General features: G+C 38.2%; 1 protein-coding gene across 7 annotated transcripts in view; it reads left to right on the top strand.

Annotated features, from left to right (window-relative positions):
- Window positions 1–11,731, top strand: part of LOC128261800 (hemicentin-2) — a 49,280-nt gene extending 37,549 nt beyond the window's left edge. For 4 of the 7 annotated variants that reach the window (XM_052995667.1, XM_052995670.1, XM_052995668.1 and 1 more), the window contains 6 exons: window positions 1,070–1,341; window positions 3,165–3,242; window positions 3,559–3,691; window positions 9,184–9,427; window positions 10,505–10,602; window positions 10,732–11,731. In XM_052995667.1, the coding sequence (XP_052851627.1) occupies window positions 1,070–1,341; window positions 3,165–3,242; window positions 3,559–3,691; window positions 9,184–9,427; window positions 10,505–10,602; window positions 10,732–10,991 (1,085 nt within the window). In that variant the 3' untranslated portion in view covers window positions 10,992–11,731. The remainder of the gene's footprint in view (window positions 1–1,069; window positions 1,342–3,164; window positions 3,243–3,558; window positions 3,692–9,183; window positions 9,428–10,504; window positions 10,603–10,731) is intronic. The other 3 variants (XM_052995664.1, XM_052995666.1, XM_052995665.1) reach the window with 1 other exon arrangement.
- Window positions 11,732–13,984: the final 2,253 nt, after the last annotated feature.

The raw sequence follows: 13,984 nt of genomic DNA, 5'->3' as shown, positions 1-13,984 counted from the left end.
TCCGTCCTGTTTTACAGTGCGTTCCACTTAGAGCATTAAAAAGCACTCATTTGTTTTAATTAAAAACTATTTCCATTGTTTAGTCTTGTCTTCCTACTTAAAATAGTAAGGAAATAGTTTGATTGCGTGCCATATGTGAAATACATATATGATTATTATGTGCCATTTCCCCATTGTTTTCGTTTTATTTGTCCTCTCAGCCGTAAAATGGCATGTCATCGTGCATTTTTGAAATAAAATCGAGTTCACACTCCCACTTACGTACAGAACAAGCTCGGAAATGTAATTCTTGGTCCTGAGGAAGCATTTTTACTGGGCATTGAGTGGCATTTAATTAATGTTCCGCCTTTTGAGCTATTGCTTTCCACTGCCCTGAGAAGAGGTCATTTTCCCTTTTCCCTTTTTTTCGACCCCCTGAAAGGATATGCTGAAATTGCAGGACTGAGTGGCTTTCAAACTGTTTCTGCTTATCTTGATGTTTTGACAATGGATTATTTGTTGTAGTAGAAGTTGAAAATTTCCTTTAGTGGTAAAGTTTGCGTGGAACATAAAATGAGAGGAAGGAAAAAAATGGAATTTACTCTTGTGTTAAGTCGCAATTTAATATGCATTAAAGACTGTGGTTTAATATTTTAAATAAAAAAAATATTTCCTATCAAACATTAATTATTTTAAGTTTACATGTTCGTAACAGTTTATTTTATTTTTCCTCTGGGTGAACATGTAATTTGTTAATTAAAAAGGGAAAAATAATGGCATTTAAACAGTCGTGTTAAGATACAATTAAATAGACCTTAATGACAGTGGTTGCAACATTTTTTGTATAAAAAAAATCATTCCTTGTAAGTATTAATTATTTTAAGTTTACGTGTTCCTTATATTTTATAATCTTTTTTTCTGAGTGAGCATTAACGAAAAAATGTAGATAGATCGAAAGAAAGGCTTTTAAGCTCAGGTTTTAAGAAGTAATTTAATTTATTTTAAATACAATAAAATAGTATCTTTCCAAAATCTATTATGTAAAATTTTCATATTCCTAACCGTTTTTGGTTGGCTTTTTCTTCTACAGCAAATATCGTGGACGGCAATAGCAACCTGTTGCCCATTATTTCTGCGCCATCGCCCATTGATAATGATTACGTTTACATTGCTTCAGTCAATAGCAAATTTCCCCAGTTCGGCAACGCTTTGGATGAGGAGCAGGAGGCCGAGGAGCAGCAGCCAGAGGAGACCACCTATCCGCCGCCCGTTTTCGACTTTGGGATGCCCAGAAACATTACGACCAGGACGGGACACACGGCGGCCATCAACTGCCGCGTGGACAATCTGGGGGATAAATCGGTGAGTGTGTCAAGTGATTGCATTTACCAGCTTATCATTGAATGGTTTTCTCTCCGCCGGATTTTCATTTTAATGCATTTTTAAGGGAAAATATTTGGTTCGTCAGTCAAGCTGAAAATCAAGTTAGCGCAAACTTTTCTCATGCAGTTTTCCGAGCAACTTCTATCTGCTTTCTCCATCGCTTTCGCCGCCATCTCCTGGGTCTTAGCCACCCTTGTTTTGCCGGTTCAATGACAAACTTTGCGCCTTTCCCTCAACCCCCCTCTAGTCTACCCCTTGGCCAACGCCGAGTTTACTTTGCGAACTCGCTTAGTTTTTCCTTTTCTTTAAACTATGCTACGCCGCTTCTGTTTGAGTTAAGAGGTATTTTATATTCGAGTATATTAGAGTCTTTCTACAATTCAAAACTTTAGTTTATTAGGCCACAAAAAATATTTGTACGAGGTAGAAAACTGGTGTCTAATGTATTTTTATATGTTTGTTATAAAAGTTGTGACTGGAAATAATTTTTTTTTTCGACCATAGCAGTATAACGTTTTTTTTAGGTTTTGTTCTACTCTATAATAGTTTACCCCCAAGTACTTAATCTTAAAAAATATTTGTATGCCTTTAATTGATTGAAAAGAAAGACTTTTGGGGCTGCCATACAAAACCATAGAATTTTTATATTAATTATGAAGGCGTGTAAAAGTATGCAACAATATAATTTAAGTCTATGCATACTTTTGAACACCTTTTTATGTGACTTCAAAACCTTAAATGTTTCTAACGCTCCCCCTCATATTTCTTAAGTTACAAATTTAAAAAAAAACAAAAGCAAAATATAAGATTTTATAAAGTATAATGAGTTTTTTAACAAATACAAATATAAGCTAGTCCAGTTTATGTTCGCTAGAGCCTATTCTTGAATGTGTCTTTTGTAAAAATAATTAAAAGTGCGTTTTCGTTAATTTTAACCTAAGCTTGTTTCTGGCTGCCGTCTGCTCACTTGTCCGACCCCGCCATCTTTCGCAATCACCATTCATCTCCTGCTCACCAGCAGCGTGGTCTGATCCAGATTTACTATCGCGCGTCTATTTCCCACGAGCTCGCCAGAGATGCTGTTCCCTTTCGCCACTTTGATACTTTTAGTTTCGTTTATACCTTGCCTGGTTTTCCTCGCTTTACTCGTTTTTCCCCTGCTCTTTTGGGTTTTTTCATACGTCTTTTGGTCCTTCGAAAAGTTTTGTTTGCCCGCGGCCGTCTGGGAGATTACTTTTTGCCTGCTGCAGTAGCGCCAGCCTTCCTTTCAATTCGCCCGGTATTTTGCGGGGCTGTTGGCAACTTTAAGCCGCTGACATTTTGGGCACGCACTTGTCTCCATTTTTCTTCCCCATCTGCTCTCTTTACCCAGGCCCTTAACTGGGTGAACAAATTTATTTTGTATAAGATACGGTGAAGTCTGCTTTATGATCGAGTCTATTCCATAGTTCGATTTGATTGTACACAATCGCTTTTAGTTAAATATCTGTTCAGATTTCCCCAAAGAAAGAAATAAAGTATGTCAGGTACACTTCAAAATGTAATCTTATTTTAAAGAGGGTGACATTTTTGCTAGGTCTCACTGTATTTTCAATAACCTTCAGCAGGTTTAAGAGTTGGCTGCTTAGTTCATTTTGCCGCTTGGCTTATTAAATTTTCGTATCTACTATATTTGGAACTGCGAGAGCTCGTTGAGCTGCTGAGCAGCCGAGTGGCAGGACCTGGGGCAATTTTTTAAATTGACTTAAGCACTGGCACTAACAGCATTTGGTGTCCCTTCTTTTTGTGTGATTTCATTGCAGGTATCCTGGATAAGAAAACGCGATTTGCACATTCTGACTGCAGGCATTTTGACCTACACATCTGATGAGCGTTTCAAGGTGCGTATACGTAATCTGGGCTAAAGTTTTCATGCCCTTTCCCCCCGCAATTTGCAATCGGTTTCCCTTGGCCCGGGCAGCTTATTAAATGTCCACCGGGCATGTACGCAAAGTCAGCTTAATTGCGTATGCAATTCGGGCCAAGCAACTTGTATGCATTGATTAAATTTGCCAAGGACTCAGTAGGACTCCCATGCCCATGCCCATGCCCTTACCAACGATTTATCTTGGCATTCAGTTTCACCCGCTCTGACAATGTCTCTGTCTCTGTCTCTCTCTCTCTCTATCTCTATCCCTTTCTGGCCTGACCGAGCAGGTGGTGCGGACCGCCGACTCCAAGGATTGGACATTGCATGTGAAATATGCCCAGCCACGTGACAGCGGCATCTACGAATGCCAAGTGAATACGGAGCCAAAGATTTCGATGGCATTCCGCCTGAATGTCATAGGTGAGTAAGGCGGCCCCGTTGGCTCCACTTTCCCGTTCCCAAGACCCCATTGGGAGGTCCCTTCCCCCCACAAATCCTGCCCCATCATCCGCCTCCTTCACCAGATGCATACGCATTGTCAGCGAGTCGTTGGCATTCGCACGACCTGCAATGGCAACTTTTTATACACTCTGCATTTCTCTCCGGCGAAGGGCTTTGTAAATTGGCCGTAAACTTTGCTAGTTTCTGAGGGGCTTGGCAAGTTCTACAGGCGTCGCTGCATTGGGTGCGGGAAAAAGTTCCTCCTTCGCAATGTGGCAATGGCAATGGCTGGTTGGCCCGTATGTCATAATAGTTTATCTTTGCCATCTTGTGATTTCTTGCCACGAGAAAGATATATCACTTGCCGATTAAACAAGGGCAGGAAAACTGAACACATTCGCTAACAATTTTTAAATAGAATAAAACAAGTATTTTTTGAGAATTTTTTTTTTTTTTAAATTTAATGTCAAAAGAAAAGTTTAAGAGCAGTTCTCGAAGATGTTGATTCTAAAAAAAAAGTGTGCAGTCGATCTTTTATGAATTTACAACTTAGAAATAATTATATTTATCCGAAATGGGGAGTTTAAGTTAAATGTTAAAAATATAGGTTTTCGGGACTTTAAATTATTCAAAGTTTTTGTCTTGCCATCCAATATGTAAATGTAAAAATATTAATGTTAATAACTAACCCTCCACTTATCTTAACGTAACTTAACTTAACTGAACCTTAAAAATATTTAGTTATAAATTTCACGTTTAACATACAAGTGGATTTGACTTTTAAAATTAAAAATAAAAATTTTAATATAATCACTGAAATTTAAAGAAATTTTTAAAAATTTATTATAAAACTATTTAAATTTATTTTAATTTTTATTAAATTTAATTTTTCGTTAACCTAGATATTTTCAATAATTCTTTCTACTAAGCATCCTTTTAAAAAACAGAAAAACTAAAAAAAAACACAGACATCCCAAAACACCTGAGTCTCGATGAAGTAAAAATAACCGCAAACAAATTGATCAAATATTTTCGTTTTTAGTATGCATAGGGGCATTTGCAAGTGTTAGGGTTTAAGTTTTAAAGGTGAAGTGGAAATTTTGGCTGTCGACTGTAGGTCAGACTACAGAATAACAACTGTTGGCACCTGCCAAGCCCCTCACCTTACCCCTCGTACCCCTAGATTTCCGGCTTGTCTATTTTTCTACGCGCTTTGCATGCAAACGCAATTTGCATTTAAATTCAATACTAAATTCATATGCTGGCTGTTGTAATACACACCAGGGAGTGCGGGTGTGTGCTGTGCCCCCTTTCGACGTCCCTGCCTTGAGGTGAACCCCTCAAACACCCCGTATAGCCCCTTTTTGCCTCATTGTTCTGCCATTTCACAAGTTTTCTACAATGGATTTCCGCTTGCGATTCGACGCAAGTCGGGGGTTAGGATACGGATACGGATACCCTGTTTGTTTGTGGCTGTGTGTTGCTATAAATTGCTTCACAAAGCATGCACGTTCATGTTTCATTCATGTACGTAAAATTGATTTGAAACTTTTTCGCCGTGCCCGGGCAGCCAAGCGAGCAAGGAAGCATTCTATGGAGGGAATCTCCGGCGTCCAAAGCCCGACGCTCCACGTCCCCCGCAGTTAGACTCCTCGTTTGTCGTCCTTGGCGTCGGAGGGAAAGGAGAAAGAAAGTTTTGTTTGACCAGCGTGAAAGTTAATTGAAATAATCGGGAGGAGTTTGCTACTTTGGCAGTGATTGGTTTAGTTTCTTTTTCGATGTTATTGTGTAATGTTTTCCTCGCAAATAACCCTAATCTACACAGAGAAAAATATCAACATTAATCTATTCACAACACACTTTCCTTATGTATCAATTTTTATTTGCTAAAGTTTCCTTAGTAAATATATTCTGCAGTTAGCAGAGATTTTTTGCTATACTTAACGTATTATTTTGTTTTCTAATGCATCAATTGTTTCTTTTAATTTTTTCCATATTTAATAACAAAAAACATCAATTTTTTTCAATATTATATTAACATTTTGCTGTTGGTTAGACCTTGTTTTCATATCGTTTTGGAAATCCGAACAAAATTATTGAATTTATTTAATGTATCACATTGCTACTCTTACTATTTAAATATTAATTCATGCCATTTTATATGCATTGTATTTAATATTAGTTAATTAATTTAATATTATAATTTAAATTACAACTCATGCCAGTTAATGTGCATCGTATTTAATATTGGGATTTATTATTTAATTTTAATATTTAACATTCAATTTTGAATTCATTTGGAAGATATTTATGATTACATTTCCATCAGTTAAGTAACACATATAATTCGCTTAAGGATCGCTTGAAAATCCATCTCAAATGGGTGTCTACCCACGCTGATAAAGGATAAGAGACTGCCAGTAACAAATTGCCTGCCACCGGCGAGCTGCATGCCTCCAGTTTATAACGAACTGAAGTCAAGGAGTGTAAATCTCATCAAAAGGCGAAGTCATATCAACGTTTCAGCTTCCGCAGTTGCTCGCCTGCAACCTGGCGGTGGAAAACATCCTGCCCGCCCGGGAACTGCACTGCGGATGTAGTAATCCTTTGCCTTGCTCCTTTCGGGGCACCCAGTTCATCGGCGACAGGAAGCTGACAGCCATGTTGTTGCCTGGGATGAGGCAAAACTCATGCGACTCGCACTGCCAAGTTAAGGAATTTATGCTAATGATTTGCACCGCCAGAAGCGCTTGACTGCGTTGAAATCGTGATAAAAATATTTGCGCTGTCGTCACGCGAGTCACGTGAAGCATCCCCGGAAATGTTTTCGTCTGATTTATGCCGGAATTACCTTATACAACATTTATTTAATTAAAATGCGCCCAAATGTTTATATATCAATTGTAGTGGTTTTTAGCTGTTGAATCTTTTTTTATTAAATATTTCATTTTCAGAAACGTCAGTAAATAATTGAATTTATTTAAAATATTGGTTTATTTAAAAAAATAATTTAAGAAATTTAAAAATGAATAAGTCAGTTCAAAATGTTTTTTTTTATATTTTTTTTAGGCTTACACTTTTAATACATTCTATTTATAATACCACTCCAATAAAAAAAAAATGTTTTTTACATATAATGCGATAATAGGGTACCTAAATTTTTTTTAAATTTTTATTTATTCAAAAATGCTACCAACAATGTTAAGATAAACGTTCTTTCTTTTATTTTTTATAATTCTTCTCATTCTTAATTATTTCAAAATATTTGTATAAAGAAATGTAATATTTCTAAAGCTAGAAAAGACTAAAAGTTCTTTAAGGGCATCTTAATGTTTAAGATTACACAATAAGATAGGAAAATGTTCCCGTCGACCTTTGTATAAAATAGTAAACAGTTTTGCGTGCTTATACCTCAAATTTCCAATCTCAGAACTTGGAAAAGTCAATGGCATTTAAGACGCTATCTACGAGGGTGTCAATGGGATCCACTAATGCCAAGTTAACTAACTAACGGAATCGCTCTCTCGCCACCGAATCCACAGCAGTGCGCTGGAAATCCAGCGCTGTTTGGGTGCCCGCAATACGCTTTCATGGCCCACTGCTCCTGCTCCTGCTCCTGCTCCTGGTCGAGTTGGCCTGGCCCTCTGGTACAACCCCCCCCCCCCACCCGCACATCATTAACAACGTCAACATTTGACTTTGTTGACTGGCTGCCGCCTGCCTGCTGTGTTGGCCAAAAACGGTCGGTCGACGCACGGAAAAAACATTAAACCAATTTTCAGTGCCTATAACGGGGAAGTGGTAGTGGTAACAGGAGGCTGGCGGAGGTCCTGTCCCACACATTTGTCTCTGTCTGCGGCAGCTGCCGGGCTTATACCCCACCCCCGACAACCGAGCGCCAATATTAGAAAAGCCACACGTACACACATATCCGTGTGAGGGCACAACATTTAATGGCAAGTCCGCATTTGGGGCTCCTAATACTCAAACAACGAACGGCCCACCGGCTGGCTCACAATAACAACCGGCTAACAACACTTAAAATGTGTGTAAAATGCGAGACCACCAGCAGCCAAAACCAACAGCTTCATCGACAAACAATGGGTCAATGATATGGCAAGCCGAACAGTCGGTGGCGGAGGCAAGTTTCCCAAAAGCCAAAGCCATCAAAAAACCCAACAAATTTTTATGCGTTAGTTTTTTCATTAATTTTGGTCTTTGCTTTTTACACGATCGAGGAATAAATTGTTTGCTTCTGTGAAAAACTATAAAATTTGTTGCTCACCCAAGAATGAAAATTTGATTCGAGAACATTGAAAACTTTGTACTTTTACTGCCTCAGGGGATTACGGTATCAAAATTATAAGCACAAAAAATGTTTCTTTAAGTCCTGATATCTTACGTGGCAAAAAAGTGTAAAAAGGTACAAAAGAATTTAACTATACAAAATTAAACGATCACAGGGACATATTTTTTAATACTAATAATAATTAATTAATAGTTTTTCTACAGAGTTTTACTTTAAACGGAAAAATCATATAAATATTTTAAACATCTTCTAACAGTTAATGGTTAATTAAAATTTGTGAATATTGTATAGCCTTTATATATACATCTTACGACTAACTGCACTGACTTTTATTTTGGTATTTATTATCAATGAAAAATACATATTTTAATTTTGGATATCCCTTAACGGTCAATTTTAATTATATAACTTATTTAATTTTTTTTTTTTAAACTTGTAAAGGCTTTTTCTTTACTAGTTTACTTTGCTAGCTCAATTTAAGTTGAGAATTTCTAATAACAAGACATCTGACTTACAACATTGATTATGCAAATTTTGTGTCGTATGCATGATGTACCAACTATTTAATAATATTTATTTTGTTTCATTATGAATCTGCCAATAATAAATATTGCAACTCTATTGATTTGTGAAATGAAATTCATTTGCTCCTGGCAAAACATGTTAAATCCAAGCCGTCTTAGCTCTTGAACTTTATGGTCGTATTAAAGTCAGAGCTGGTAGCTCTGGAAGCTGAATGTACTACTCGGCCTCAGTTTACCCAGTAGCTGCTCATTATCAGTCGAAAACTGGGCTCCAGCTTCTGTGCCTTGGAGGTATTCCGGTCGAGCATGCAGCTCCACCACAAGCACATGTACATCTGGGGGCTGGGATTGCATGTTGGCTTTATTGGAATATTGCCGGCAATTCACTCCACCCAATTCAAAGCAACCCCTACTTAAACCAAACACTTACCTATCCCCATACCCATACCGCTTACAACCCCTTCACAACCCAATCAATTGGGACCCATTGAAATCTGCGTTTGCCGGACGCATGATTAGATGCAGTTGCCACCCACCAGGCGACCTCATAATTGGGGCCTGGAGGGTGTCGGAGCGCCCACAAATGCCATTAATCAATTTCGTGCTCGTTCCATTGCGATCCGACTATGGAATCGCAGTAACGCCGCCAGATGCCAAGGCGATTATTGCCGGCCCCACGGATTTGTACGTCAAGGTGGGAAGCAGCGTCACACTCACATGCCTCGTCAAGCAGCCGACGACGTCCGCGCAGGATATTGGGCCAATTTACTGGTACCGCGGCCCCTACATCCTCACACCCTTCGTGGCGCATCCGAATGACGCAGCCATCGACTTGCAGCGCATCTCCATGGAGTCCACGCTGGCGGAGAAACTGCAGAGCAGGTGAGCATTGGGGGCAAACAAATGGGCTTGAATACCTTCACTGGGGAAAACCGATGATTAAAGCTTTGCTTAACCTGAAAATTTGAATTATTTTCAATATGAAGATAAACCAAACATCGCCTTAATATACAGATTTTCTGTAAATTGCATTTGTTTCTTTATCCTTTTGAAAACGTGAATTGACTTGCAACTAACTATGTTTCAAAGAAATATTAAACGCATTTGCAAATCAAAATCATTTAAATATCTTTAAGAGTCAATAATGCACGTCTGTAATAATAATTTTTATGTTACGAACATACAAAAAATAATGAAAATAAATGTGAATAAATTTTGTATAAGCTGGAAAAGAAGCAAGTAGAGTCACATTTTATACTTCAATTCTTTTAGTGTACCAATTTAGTTTTCTTCCTTATAAGATTATTTAATCAAAGCATTTTGAAAATTTCTGACTATTTTTCTTACTATATTTTGTAACTATAGTTGGTGCCTAATGAGAGAGTTGAGTACAAACTCTTAAAAATAATAAAACAAAATAATTTTATTTAGGTATATTTTTAAAGGATGATATGACGATAATTTAAACTGAAATCGAATTATGAGCTGTGCTTAGAAGAGATTTTATTATTACAATTTTATGCTCATGCTCATTTTTTTCTATGAAATTTGCAGTTTTAATAATGTGATATATTTAGTGTTATAAAAATGTTATTTAGCTTAGAGCATATATTCTATAGAATGGAAAAGATTCTTAACATTTTCGGTTAATTAAAAAAAATTTGCTCTACATAGAATGGAACGTTTTTGTGAAATTGGGAAACGAAGTCCTCATAATCCTGATTCAACAGGCAATTGAGCGTTAAACTTTTGAGTGTTGGAATTTTCCCGCAGTTTGCCAGCCGGAATGCTGGGGGGGATTTAACGTGCCATCGGGTGCGAGCATTTCCACTTGCTTCATGGCTGGTATGCCGGCTTTGATCGATGAAGTTGATTTAATCGGGGAGGGGACCAAGTTGACGCAATTAAGCTGCACGTTTGCTTTAAGCTTCTCTGTGCTTTGCTTTCCATGTTTTCCAGATTACGCATCGCCAATGCTCAGCTGCTGGACACGGGCAACTATACGTGCATGCCGACCACAGCGGAAGCGGCCAGCGTGGTGGTCAATGTCATCAATGGTAAGAGCGGTCACTGGTCTCAGCCGAAGCATATCTGATATATAACCACACTTTCTGTTTTTCTTCCTCTCTTGTGATGCCCTGTGATGTCCTGTGATGTCCTGTGATGTCCTGTGATGTCCTCCACAGACGAGAGTCCCGCAGCGATGCAGAAGAGCAGAGCGATGCACAGTAGTCGCAGCAGTGGGCTAGTGCTAGTGCTAGTGGCCATGATGGCCAGTTCCGTGGTGCGATGGCTCACTGGTGGCTGCCACTGGGACAGCAAGAGCTGTCGCGATTCCTGCTCGAATTTACACTTACTGCATATCAATTATAGCCAGCTGCACGCAAAATCAGCACCAGCATCAGCCAGCCACTTGGAGCAGCATCGAATTCCGGTCGAATCATGATAATTAAGTAGTTGCCACTTTTAAACATCCTGTATATAAAACTGAATTCATAGTTAAGCATATGTATGTATGTGTGTAAATCCGATATATGAGAGATGGGAAAACTGTGAGGAATGATTAGTTCATATTTCTGCCTTCGCCCTCCCAAACTTTATTGTTCGGTTATCAAACTTTTGGAATGTTTGTGAAACATTTCAACTTTCTGCATTTATTCAGAACTGCAGTGGTTTCCCATCGGGCTAGTAAACTAAACTACAACTACAACTACATTTAATGCTAATTTTTATGCCTAGCGTAAATATTTATGTAACGATACAAAAATAAAAGATGGTGCCCAAGTAATTATCAAATGTAATATTAAACAAAATTACGCCCGATAATAACATACATTTAGCGATAACAAACACAGAATTCATTGCATCGTTTATTTCAGAATGCAAATATTATTATTGGGGTATGTTCTGTTATTGCAATTAGCTAATTATATTTCTCACTGTGAAAACACTTGAAAACTAATTGAACCTAACTCTCATTAAAGCGGCAGGCGTTAAAAAAAGAAAAAAATTTAAATTACGCCATCAGCAAAAAAACACAAAACGGTCACAATTAATTTGGATTCAATTTAGTTATAGATATATGAACGATTTGTAACCATATATATCGAAATTCTCAGTGAGAAACAATAAAATGTATTTTGTTGAAATAAAAAACTTGATTTTAACCACCTTTACTGTACCCACCTGCCTTTTTTTTTTGTTGAAATGTATCGATTTTCCAGCACATTATTAAAATTTCTCTTTCACCAGAGTTGTAATTGTGTAAGTTAATATTACTCGAAAATGCCCTTTGTTGAATCATTACATCGTTAAATGCTCGATAATGTGCGTGGACCTAATTTAATTTCGATTAATTTCTGCCTCGACATGAAAACACGGAAAGTCTAATCAACGCAGTGCCAGCTAAAGCATTTCGAATTAAGCGGATCTCGATAAGCCAGCCAGACGCCGTTCCAGGCATACCACGGCGTATACTTAATGCCGATCTTTGACCTCACCTGCGCCACTTGACTGCCTGCCAGCCGTTCATGGAAAAAAGATTGGCTATCGCTTTAGAAGAGCAAGGGTTGGCCGGGTCGCGTGGGTCAACAACAATACGTTACGCTTTCTAATTTGCTGCGCCAGCCACACGGGGCGTATGCGCGATTATCAGGCACCGCAGTGTGCGTGTGTGCTGGGCTGTGAGTTCGCATAATTACGCGCAGTTGAGTCGCTTAAATGAAATCATAAATTATCCGAACACACTCACCAGCCAGCCTCTCGCTTAATTGTGTGCAAATATTTTCCAGACGAACGCAAATCGCACTGATTGATACATGTTTCAGCTGACTTTGCCGGTAATTTGAAAGTGGTTTAGGACACTGACAAATGGTGTACTTAATGTAATTACATTGAATTTAGATCAGCGAGCAGGGTATTTTAAACAAAACGCTACTGTGTGGAAATAATGCAAATGCAGCAGGAAAAACTTTATTTAATTTCCAAAAACCTATTTACCTTCCAATTTTGGCCCTTTCAAAAGTATGCAGCGACTTTAATTAGCCATCCCCATTGTTTTGCGAGCTATTTAAGTGCAAATTCAAAACGAAAACCAAATAAAGTTTGAAGGTAATTTAGCTCGGCACTCCGTGAGCGGCTGCAATTAAAATCTGAAAATAGTTTCGTGGCAACTTGAATTCCTGTCGTTGCTCCTGTCGTCATTGTCATATTTTGTAAACTGTCCGGGTAACTCGGGTAAATAAATTGAACCATTAGCACGGCAAGTCAGAAAGTTTACCAGCTCGGAGTCCAGTCGATTTGGATTTTTTTTCCGCTGCCATTGTTGTTTGCTTGCGGAGAAATAACCGCAGGGGCGCAATAAACGAGACAGAAGCGACGAAAAAGTCCAACTTGTCACCTGTCTGTCCGTCGGGCTCAGCTCCTTGCTCCATGCTCCCTGCTCCCTGCTCCCTGATCCTTGTTGTTTCGTCCTGCTGCCATCAAAGGCAAACATTTATGCAATGCGGAACGTCAGCTGTGACGGGCAGAAAGACCTGCCCGGCCCCGATTTTATGTGCGGGCGTTTCGTTTCTCAACTTTAATTGTATTCGGCTGTATGCGAAGCTACATTTTCATATTGCAATTTTGGCAGACAAAAGTCAAACGGTCCAAAACGGCAGCTCATAAAAAGTTTTATCGTTTTAAAGTTTTCAGAGCAATTACACAGCGAAAGTTAATTAAGCACCGCAAGCAAATAGGCGGAGGGAACAAGGGAGTTGTACGTAAGTCACTTTTGAGCATAATTTTATTTGTGCAGAGGAGCGTGCCGGTGGAGTATTCTTCTCTGCAATTCGACCCTGCTGCATGCGTGCAAATGGCTCAGAGATACAAATCATTACGTTGTGTGAGTTCCAGTTGAGTTGGATACGAAAGGCACTGTGGAAGTTTCAGGGGAAACCTTTTCAAAAGGCTCGAAAATATATATAAAGTGTAAACCAAAATTAAAACAGAATCTGGAGGCACTTTCAAACAATTTGTAAAGGTGTCTAAAAGTATGGAATGAAACATATAAATGTCGAAACTCGTTATGAAACTATCGGACATTTTTTAAAGTGATTTTTATGGCACCCCCATGTTTAAATATTTTGTACTCCTAAGAAGAGATTTCGTAACACTGTTTAAAATAAGAAAATATTTATATACATTTGAAACTGTTTAGATTTTGAAATATCCACACTAAATTTAATATAATTTAACTTCTTTTAGTTAAACTATCATATCCTAAAATGAAATCTACTTATATAAATAAGTTATACATTTTCTCTCCCAAATCCTTTTTTCTTACAACACAATTTTTATGAGTTTAAACTTACATATGTCGCCGAAAAGTTTTGAGTAACCCACTGTCCATCATCTCTAAGCATGCATCTGGGCCATAAAAGTACCCCATTGTGTATG

Source organism: Drosophila gunungcola, unplaced genomic scaffold (genome assembly GCF_025200985.1).
Source record: "Drosophila gunungcola strain Sukarami unplaced genomic scaffold, Dgunungcola_SK_2 000001F, whole genome shotgun sequence".
Lineage (NCBI taxonomy): Eukaryota > Metazoa > Arthropoda > Insecta > Diptera > Drosophilidae > Drosophila > Drosophila gunungcola.
Note: the sequence above shows the minus strand (reverse complement) of the source record. Positions and strands in the feature narration are given on the sequence as shown.